The sequence below is a fragment of the Harpegnathos saltator genome, unplaced genomic scaffold, assembly GCF_003227715.2.
Source record: "Harpegnathos saltator strain DR-91 unplaced genomic scaffold, Hsal_v8.6 scaffold810, whole genome shotgun sequence".
Classification (NCBI taxonomy): Eukaryota; Metazoa; Arthropoda; class Insecta; order Hymenoptera; family Formicidae; genus Harpegnathos; species Harpegnathos saltator.
The window spans coordinates 45,392-56,742 of NW_020230661.1; the positions used below are offsets into that span (position 1 = coordinate 45,392).

At 33.0% G+C, this 11,351-nt stretch overlaps 1 protein-coding gene across 1 annotated transcript in view; it reads right to left on the reverse strand.

Annotated features, from left to right (window-relative positions):
• Nucleotides 1-11,351, reverse strand: part of LOC105187103 (nose resistant to fluoxetine protein 6-like) — a 34,484-nt gene that overhangs the window by 14,817 nt on the left and 8,316 nt on the right. The window contains exons 6-10 of the mRNA XM_025306920.1: nucleotides 6,862-7,027; nucleotides 6,584-6,780; nucleotides 6,282-6,420; nucleotides 5,570-5,762; nucleotides 546-674 (exon numbers count right to left, since the gene is read on the reverse strand). Of these exons, the coding sequence (XP_025162705.1) occupies nucleotides 546-674; nucleotides 5,570-5,762; nucleotides 6,282-6,420; nucleotides 6,584-6,780; nucleotides 6,862-7,027 (824 nt within the window). The remainder of the gene's footprint in view (nucleotides 1-545; nucleotides 675-5,569; nucleotides 5,763-6,281; nucleotides 6,421-6,583; nucleotides 6,781-6,861; nucleotides 7,028-11,351) is intronic.

Genomic DNA, 11,351 nt, shown 5'->3' on the forward strand with positions numbered 1-11,351 from the left:
TATCTGCCGCGGACGTACGTCGGTGGTCTTTTATTAAAGTCAAGGAACTGAATCTTTTTAACTGGGATAGGACCGTGAGCGACGGTTGAGGAAAGGGAGGATATTTTATTTTAAATAATTATTTGAAAAGCGTGATTTCGTTATGACTACAAATTGGTCATTTATTGGTATCTAAGCCAAAGTTCACAAAAGAATTTGTTCGTTGAAATTCGTGAGTTATTGTAATATGTATATATATATATATATATATTTATATTATATATATATGTATATGTATATGTATATATATATATGTATATATATATACATATACATATACATATATATATAATATAAATATATATATATATAAATATGTATTTTGTTATTTATTCAAAGAACTTGTTCTCAGTGTTCTTAGACCAAATTGTACCAACATTATTTAAACTTTAAGTGAGACTTAAATATGTATCTATCTTTATCTTTCTTTTTATATAAATAAAGATAAACATATACTTAAGTTTCACTTAAAATGAAAATGACGTTGGTGCAATCGAGCCTTATACCTTCACAAGCTTCTGTTTGTGTACTAAGTTTGTCTTCATCTTTGTTTCTGTTTGTGACATCCTGTAATTGTGGAGTATACACAAATAATTCTTCCTCTTCACATGTTGGGTCATCAGGATCAATTAAATCTGAATTATGTACATCTTTTATATAAATCAACATTTTTCTAGTAGTGTCACCTTCAGTATTTCTTTGGCGCGAAACTACATGCTCTGAATGTTTCCCCAGGATATACCATTTTAACCTTCTTTGTACTTGTACAAGTATAGGATAATCATTTGCACCTCCTATTAAGGGAATCCTGGAGCGGCGACAGAACTCCAACGCGATTGCGCCCTCATCTGAGCGGAACTAATGATGTCGATAATACCGACATTTACAGTTCCGTTATCGACATTTATCGATATGTACATAAAGACACGTTCCGATGTATATTGCGAAAATATACATTGGGTGCGTTCACAACATTCAACAGTTGCGCAACTGTTGAGTAATTCGTCAACGTTTGGTCTGAGTGTAAGGAACAGTAAGGACCAATAGTCACTAACCGCTCACTGAGCGGTTTTCTCCACTGAATGCACCCATTATGAAAACATATAGTATACATAATATATATTATAGATCTTCAATATTCGCAATGCATATCGAAATATAGTCTATATACGAGGGTGGTCCGATAAGTACTTAGCCTACAAAAGAAAAACGAAAATTTTGGAAAAGTGGCGATTTATTTCTCAACATAGTCTCCTTTTAGCTCGATACACTTGACCCAGCGATGCTCCAACTTCTTTAACCCGTCTGAAAAATACGTTTTCTCGAGGTCTGCAAAGTAGGCCTCCGTGACGGCGATGACCTCCTCATACGACTCAAATTTCTGCCCGGCGAGTGACTTTTTCAAGTTTGGAAACAAAAAGAAGTCGCACGGGGCCAAATCTGGAGAATACGGTGGATGGGGCAGCAGTTCGTAGCCCAATTCGACCAATTTGACCATGGCGAGGGCGGAGGTGTGAGCCGGTGCGTTGTCATGGTGGAAGAGCACTTTTTTCTTCGCCAAATGGGGCCGTTTTTTCTGCAATTCGGCGTCGAATCGGCCCAATAATTCGGCATAGTACAGCCCTGTGACCGTTTTGCCCTTCTCCAGGTAGTCGATGTAGATCACACCTTGTGAATCCCAGAAAACGGTGGCCATCACCTTTCCGGCCGATAGGGCAGTCTTCGCCTTCTTCGGAGCACGTTCGCCGGGTGAAGTCCACTGTTTCGACTGTTCCTTGGTCTCTGATGTGTACCAGTGGATCCATGTTTCGTCGACGGTCACGAAACGACGCAGAAACTTCTTTGGATTGCGCTTAAACAGCGTCAAACACTGCTCTGAAGTGGTCTCACGGTTGCGCTTGTTGTCCGGAGTGAGCAAACGCGGCACCCATCGCGCCGACAGCTTTCTCATGCCCAAAATTTCATGCAGGATATGACCCACGCGGTCTTTTGAGATGCCTACTGTCTCAGCTATCTCGCGCACCTTCAATCGGCGGTCTGCCAATATGAGATCGTGGATTTTTGTCATGTTATCCTCTGTGGTAGCCGTTTTCGGGGCACCTGGGCGTGGCTCATCAAAAACCGACGTGTGATCACGTTGAAACTCGTTAAACCAATTTTTGACGGTCGCCATCGAAGGAGAAGAGTCATCGTACACAGCATCCAAGCGCTCTTTGATTTCGCTGCGCGATTTCCCTTCCAAAAACAAGAATCGAATCACCGACCGATATTGCTCTTTTTCCATTTTTCTAAAATCTGCGGACACGCCCGCTTCCACACGCGGTCAAAACAAAACTACGAGTCCGATTCGGCTGAAATTTCGACAGTAGCCGTCTACGAGAATGTACTACACGATAGTAAATTTCTCTTGCGATAGTGGCGCCATCGGACGGTGAGGCTAAGTACTTATCGGACCGCCCTCGTACATACACTTAGAAGGCCGAAAAACAGGCCAAACTTTAACATTTTATTCCTGCTAAACGGATAGTGGAAATTATATAAAATTTTTGTGTGATTATAGACTTATGTTTTGGCAATATAAAAAAAAATATATATATATCATTAGAAAGTTGAGACGGAAAAAAAATATGGGCACCGGCACACATCGAAGTTGAGAAAAACATGTTTTGCGGTGGACATTCTCCCGCCTAAACAATCCATTTGAAACAAAAGAACCATATGGTGTTTTGAAGTTAACAGTAGTGGTTTGTCGTTGACGTTTGCCGATTTTTTATTTTGTCGTTTGTCACAAAATGGCGACGAGTTGAAACTGAGATTTCAAAATTGCGAAAAATTTTCGTCTTTCTGATGTTATTTCTTTTCTTAATGAAGATCGATGAAAAAAATGAGATCGTCAACGACAAAAAAATATCTGAGAGTATTATGTAAAAATTTAAGAACGATCCATCGATTGGTTTTTGAGATATTCACCGTTTGAGGTATCCTCCGTCTTTGAAAACCATGTTTCGAAAAAAACGCATTTAAAGTTTAAAGTTCAGTTCAACTATTGTTAACAACAGAATTTTGCAATTTACCTCTAGTCGACAATTCCGGGGCCATATGAAGTACTTTTCACACTAATAGCAGCATCGCTACACGAAGACCTCTATTGACGGCGAGCAATTCTTCCTTCGCGCGTCGCTTTCTGCGCTCGTACTTCAGCCACATCGATGTGCGCTCGATCTTAATATTCACAATATGCAGTACAATTGTGATCAATATTGATTTCTAATGCATGCATTATTAATAAATATGCTGCAGCACTTCATTAAAAGTGCATGCAGCAATATTCGAAGTAATTTGCACAACGTATGCACTGCTGTGCTGCACTTTTGGCGTTATGCGCTAAATCAGATTGTTTATACTTTCATTTACGTTTCGCGTAAATCTACCAACACATCTATCCAATAAATTGTCATTCGAAATTTATTCATATATTGAACGAATGACTTTAATCATATTTATCGGCGGTTTATGTTGATATTGCTCTAAAGTTCCTTCGGCTTTTGCTCGCTACCACGAGCACTATGAGTCTGATCCTGGAAGGTAATTTTCATGATGAGGCTCTTTATTTGTTGACGATTTGTGATGTAGTGCAGCCCATCCTTTGCATCCTTCTTTTTTTATTATAGAATCGCAATTCTGTCTGATAGCGAAACCATAATATACTGTAAGTTCATTCATAAGTTTCCCAGTTAATTTTAACAGTTTTCTCTTTCTCCATGTACGCAGAGGGGAACATCGAACAATAGAGACCCGAAACTAGTGCCTCCAGAAATATGCACACACAGAAGAATGCCGTATTCGTGAGCGCATTACTAGCCGCGTTAGGTAGCAGAATTCGAGCGCTCGAACGCTCGATTCCGTTTTACTCAACTCTCTGTAACTTCTCTATTTTTGCAGATACTGACATGAAATTTGCAGGATATATTCTCGAAATTTGAATCTTTAAGAAAATGTAAAAAAATCGATTTTTTACCCTGCTAGGTATATGTAACTCCTTAAGGGGTCCATTACAAAAGTTATGTAGATTTTATACTTGGCACTCAATTTGAATCTTAGGAGGTCCAAGACAAATTTGTTAAATGAAAATTTCTATTCTCTTTATTACACAATCTTATATACCTAATATTTTTTATATATATAATACTTCTTATTACATAATTCAAAGAAATAAAAAAATTTTGTTTCTTCCGTTTTTTGCTAAATCTCTTCCAACGGGCCTAAAACGTCAGTTAAATGTTGCATTTTGAAAACTGGGATCTCGTCGCCTGGGATTAGTAGGCCGAAAAAATTATAAAGTTATTCGTTACACTATGCTAAAATTGTTAACATAGCGTACATTTTGATTTTGGCAGAATCTAGACATAACATAATTATTCTTCTTTTGTTACTTTATGCCCGGATATCCTACGAAGAAAAAAAACTGTCTTATTAATTATACATATGCAAAAAGTTTATCATTCAAATACCTTTTGTTAATAGCAATGGGGGTTTTTTCGTAGAAATACCATTTCGTTAAATTCCTAAATGGCATCTCAATGCATATTATGAGAAGTAAAGAAATTATATAAGATAATAGCAGCAGCGGAATAGTATTCAGTGTCTAGATAAAAAAATTATTAAATCTAATAAATTATCAAACTATTAATAACGCATGATATACTTGATTATATTCCTAGAAATAATAAGAAAAATCGCATTCATCATATTTTTATATACTTACTAATTTAAAAAGACTGAAAGTTCTTGCATTTCTTGTTTGTCCTATATCAGATATAACTAATATAAAGTGTACTAGATAAACTCCATAAGTTAAGTTTGCTAATGGTTGCATCCAACGAGGCGTTAAGAAACGATAGTAAAATTCTGTGGAAGCATAAATAAGATATATGATAATGGATTCCGAAATAATTTTGGCAAAGTAATTTTTGAAACAATAAATACTGAGATATAATTAACATTTTTTTATTAGAATAGAATAAATTAGTAAAAATTCTAATTCGATCAAACTATAAATTGATTAAAATATAATAAATAAACCTGTACTGTATTGTTTGAGCTTGGCTAAAACTATTATATTTTTAAAGTTTTTAAAAAAATAAAGAATAAATTTTCCCAATTGAGTGAATCTATAATTACAATAACAGCTATTTAATAATTAATATAATGGTTACCAACCCAGCAAACACAATTTTACATGTAACGTGCATGTTAGTTGTAATTTCCTACTCAACAATATAACTGTTATATAACACATGCGTTAATATAACACATATAACACAATTGTTATATAACATATGTGTTATATAACAGTTATATTGTTGAGTAGGAAATTACAACTAACATGCACATTACATGTAATATTGTGTTTGCTGGGAATATTCAAAAACAATAACTTGTCTTATACTTCTTGGCCTTTCGGCAATAGTAAACAATAGTAAATTATAACTTAAAGTAGTTCAAACATTTTACAATATGTTTATCATACCTGATTGACTGCCGATGGATAATAAAACTATCGTAGAGCACACGCACAAGGCAGAAATAAGTCTTTGTAAAAATGCAAAAATTGCTTCTTCTAACACATTTGGCTTGCTCAATATAAGAAATTTATGCGCCCAACATTGGGTGGTGACATATAAAACCACGGGCATTGGGTAAACCAAGATATGTGACCAGAACTGAAAGCACATGATAGTGCATATTATATAGGTATATCCTATTCTCCAATTACCTAATGTGGCGATATTATTTATTAAAATTGAAATTGGAAAGCTCTGGCCAATATTATCCATATACTTACTTAGGTTATGTTTATTAATAAAATTTAGCCGCAACCAATGTTGCCTTCTGTATTTTTTTTCTTTGATAAAAGATATATTGATAAGATTGATTGATACATTTTTGACACCACATAAGAAACATTAAAGTACGTTACAAAAATTTGTTTCTTTAGAAAAACTAACATATATGTGAAGTTATCTATATCTAAAACTGGTACAAGTGTTCTCGATATTTGAATAAAAATAACATAAAGGAATTTTATAAAATAAGAAATTGCTCATTGTGAAAATTGCTATTCGTGAAAAAAATATTTTACTTCAACATGATTTTTAAATTCGTATCTCATTTTTTCTCTTTTACTCATGAAAATGATACAAAAGTTAGCTAAAAATATATTATATCATATATTCACATACCTTAGACAAGCGCCACGTACTATCTTTGTGATCGTGAAGTATTGCACCAGCGATTATACCGATAAAGTATCCAGTGGCACACATATGCGTTTTAATATAATACGTTTTAAACTCCGTCACTTCTTCTAATATAGTTACGCTGTATATGATAATAAAATAAGTGATTCATTAAGATTGATGCCTTTCATCTACATTTGTTTTTCTAATTAAATAAGCTAATTTCAGGTAACAATGGAACCCGGATTAATTACGTCTCAATTAGAAATAGAATTGTATATAGAATAACAAAAATAATTACTTACGACGGAATGAACCGCACAACGGATGGTGCATCGTATACATAAGTGGCAAAAAAGAGTATGGTGCAACTCATTAATGTTAATATTCCAAGAAAAGAATATCCTATTTTACGTGGCATACGCCAAAATGCATATATCACAAATTGACTGCAGACAAAAAGTTGAAAGTCTGCCGCTAAATACCAGCCATGCATGACACACTGAAACACGTTATTTATATGTCAACGTTAACTGATTTTTTTCGGATATTATTTGGATTGATACAAACATAATTTTATTACCAATTCCGAATTTGCGACGTAATTGTTGATATACAAGAGATTTAACCACCAATTTTTCGCACAATGAGCGCTTTCTTCAACCACTATGTTCCAAAATGGTCCGGAACCTAATAGCGGGAGAATCCAAATGTAGAAACCAATGATTGTGGCATATAACGGTGTTAACCTGTAATTCATTACATATATTACGTGAACTTAGATATATAGAGTGTCGCACTTTAATCTTGCCATATAATTATCTATTAAATAACTTAATATTCGATGAAATATTTCAGATGGAGTTGATTTAATTTTAAGAAGGTCTTTTTACCATGCATATATTTTTTTTAGGCAGTGACATCTTCTCATGCCAAGTGACCCACGTTTCTTTTTCTTTCTTTTTTTTGATGGAACTATGTTTTATTTTAACTATAGCTCATTCCGAAATAGGTAAATTGACATATGTCATATGAGTCCATCAAGATCACGATTAAAGATTAAATAATTGATTAAGGATATTCAAGATCCATCTTAGTTGAACCCAAAGTAGCCCAAAAAAATTTTTTTTATTTAAAAGAATAACTTTGGACATCAATACATTGTTCCTATCTCTGAATGACACAGTTCTACTTTCTTCATATTTAAGTCATTTGCGTAATTCGACAGATGGCCGTGATTCGAGTTTTGATATTATCCAGTACGGTAGGCACACAAGCTTTAATTTTTAGAAAGAAATCTGAATAGTATGAGATTAGATGAGAAAGATACGTTATCCTGTTCTTATCCAATGACCAGGAGAAATATTATTGAGCTTCTTCAAACTTCATTATGAGCAGAAATACCGTTGCGCTAAAACTACATTCGAATTCTGATAAGAAGTGGGACATCTTTCAGAAGTAATTGATGTTCATTGGTTAGAAAATTGTTACAATGAGCTCCGATTACTGTATCATAAAAAGTATGAAATAAAGAGAAAGAGATAATATTTTCCGTTGAATCCGCTAAGTCCACTGATAAAACCGCATTTTAATTGCATAGTCGGCATTAGTTAATACTTGATGTAAAGACATTTGATAGGGATGAAAGTGATGCGTTCTAATATTTTAGACACGGTATATTGTGATACATTACAACAGTTCTCTCGTAACTGAGTACTGATATGAAAACCTGCACTACTGTTGTGACAGTCTTCGATTTTTTTAGAATAGTGCACATTGCGGTATTTCCGCAAAAATGCTTGCTATGTATTGTATAAAATTCACAGCTGTGAATCATCACATAACAAAGATGTCGATATGCAGAAAACTTTCCTGTAATTTTACTAATATTCCTTCAAATTCAAAAGAATAGATTCGTCAGGCGTGTAATTTGTTGTCGTAGCAAATTCATTTACTATATAAGAAAGTATGAATAACACTTGTTAGAATGATACTAATAGTATCGAAGAAATTATGTAATGCGTTAAGATAGATATATTCCGCATTTGTAACGTGATCTAGGAATTCATACCATTTATATTAGGTAATGTTCCACTTACTATTATACCGATTAATTTCTGCAATAAGGAAAATTTTTTAGCTGCTCAGATAAAATGAATCTTGAATTACCTTAACCGCAAATAATTTTAGAGGGCTTATTCCTCAGTAAAATATATGTTTGTAATAACAACATATAAGGAGATTTAAGAATGTAACGTACTTTTAATAGGCATATAATTGCATTGGCTTCAAAATCACATTAATTGAATATTCAAAGTGCACTGCAATGCGATATTAATGTGATATTCACGCATTTAATTAATAACACATTTTTTTTAAATAAATGAGGAGTTTTTGTTTTGATTTGGGTTTCCTTGGATTTGTTTTAAACTATTTTGCTGCTTGGAGATTAACCGATATAATATATTGTTAAAAATTTAAAAGCAACCATAGAATCACACATGCGCGCGCGCATACACACACACACACACGCACCGAATGTTTGCATATTTTTCTCCGATCTCAAACGGCGTGAAAAGTCATGACCACCCAATGCCTTGAACGCGCTACACATTGCTTGACTTGATCCAGCGGCACATGGCGATGCCAATGGCTTCGACAACATTTTTACGACTAATATTTATATAATATAATATAATTCTTATAATGTTCGCAGAACATTATAACATATTAACATTGAAAAGGTAGACATTGAATAACGTAATAACATTAGATATGCGACGATTGATAAAAATATGAAAATGGCTACGAAAATTACGTCTGTAGCGGGAAAGATTTTAAGACTCACATTACATTATTTTTTATTACATTTTTATAATGCATTACCACATTAAGTATCTACACCTTTTCATACTAAGATCTTAACTCAAGTAGCCGAACAGTCAACCATTTAAACTTGCTGATAACAACACGATGCGTGCAATATCTATACGCGATTCAGTTAACTATAGTGCTGTCGGTAATGCTAAACCGTGTGATAAAATGTTATATCACTTCTACATCCTGTATGTTAGTACACCTATGTGTGTGTGTGTATGTGTATGTATGTGTGTATGTGTAAGCGTGCATGCGTGCATGAGTGCATTCATGTGTGCTTGTGTGTGTATATGTATATGTGATTCCATGGTTGCCTTTAGATTTTTAGCGAATTATTATAATAGTTAATATTCTCAAATATCAAAATAGTTTAACAACAAACTCAAAGAAACCAAATCAAAACAAGAATTCCTCATTTATTTAAAAAACCTTATTATTAATGAAATGTAAAAATATCGTATTAATTACAATATATTTTGAGTACACAATTAATGCGATTCCAAAGCCAATGTAATTGTACGCGTATTAAAAATACGCGTTATATCCTTAGATCTCCTTATAGAAAAATATATATTTTCTTGGTAATTTAGTCAGAACTTATTCGTTGAAATAACGTTATGATTGATTTATCACTGACTGATGGTTATGTTTAAATCATATTATATTTTTATAACCAGTGCATGGTAGAGTAATATAACAATTTTATAACATAGTTATATTGCAGTTATAATAGGAAATTATACACGTATTATAAATTCGTATTTTAAACTCAACACACTAATAACATATAACAGATGTTACATTGAATGTTAATTTTGCGTTATATGATAGTTATATTCTATTTGATAGGATATTGTAGGTCGAAAAACTAGTTTCAGCGTGGGCTATAAGACGTGTCTGTGAAGTTGGCACGACATTTTTAAAATTTTAAAAAAACGAGTTCTAGTAGAACTTTTCATAGTTCTACAGTTTCTGATAGAAAATAAAAAGAGTTCCGCATTTTTACTATCAAAAAGTGGCAAATGAAAAATTGTCGTGCTAACTTCATGAATCTAGCATGACACTTCCTCCTCTAATGTATAAGAAATCAATAAATATCACTGCTTTTAGCAGGAGTTCCTGGTAGTTCTAATCGAGTTCCAACTCTGTCATTAAAATAAAAAAATTCCAATAATTACGTTATTTACATAAAAAAATTAAATATTACATAAAAAATTCCAATAATTACGTTATTTACATTAACAACGTATATTGTACCTAGCATGACACTCGGAAAGAAAGTGTCGTGCTGATCACTTCTAGCGCATTTTTCGATATATATCGACAGTTCTAGATGAGTTCTAACAACTACGATTGTTTTTAGGCAGAGTTTCAGTCGCTCACTATTTTTAAATAATTTTTTAATTTTCGGACCCAGCACTTTCCTGCGAACAGATAAATTGCGCTCCTCCTCTAGGACGTAACAATAGTAAAAATGCAGAACTCTTTTTATTTTCTATCAGGAATTCTAGAACTATGCTACTAGATATATCATTGTTTTTTTTTAATTTAAAGAATGTCGTGCCAACTTCACAGACATCTATAAAACTATCTAAAGAAATATGTTAATTTCCGAGTCGGCCATAAGAAACCAGATAAAAGGAAATATCTACATTCATTTAAGAAAAAAAGCATCACCTTGAAATGTTAGAAGCAGTTTCATCTAAAAAAAAATTATATTCATCGGAAGATGATCCTCTCTTTCGAAACTGAATAAGTTTAATCTAAAATATTTATTCAAATAGAAGAAGTTTGAAAGTTTAGGAAATAATTATTTGATATTATATTGCATATGTTTCATCTGAAATATTTATTCGAATAGCAATTAGTTTGAGAGATAATTATGTGAGGAGATTAAAATGAAACACGCTGTACTTGCATATTGTGTATGATACGTTGATCAAGAACATCACATAAGTTTTTTTGTAGTGAATGGCACTTTAATAAAGGGGATAACATAAGTTTTTCAAATGAATTTCCTGCGTCTTTGAAGATAGGAAAATATAGTATTTCTTTTGGAGATGACTAGGTACGTAAAAGTATTAGAGATAAAAATTTATTCGATGCTTTTACTTTTAATCAATTAAAACTCTGCTTTAAATCGATATATCTTCCCAATATTTAGAGGCTTTAGAAATACTAAAATTAAGGTTTAAA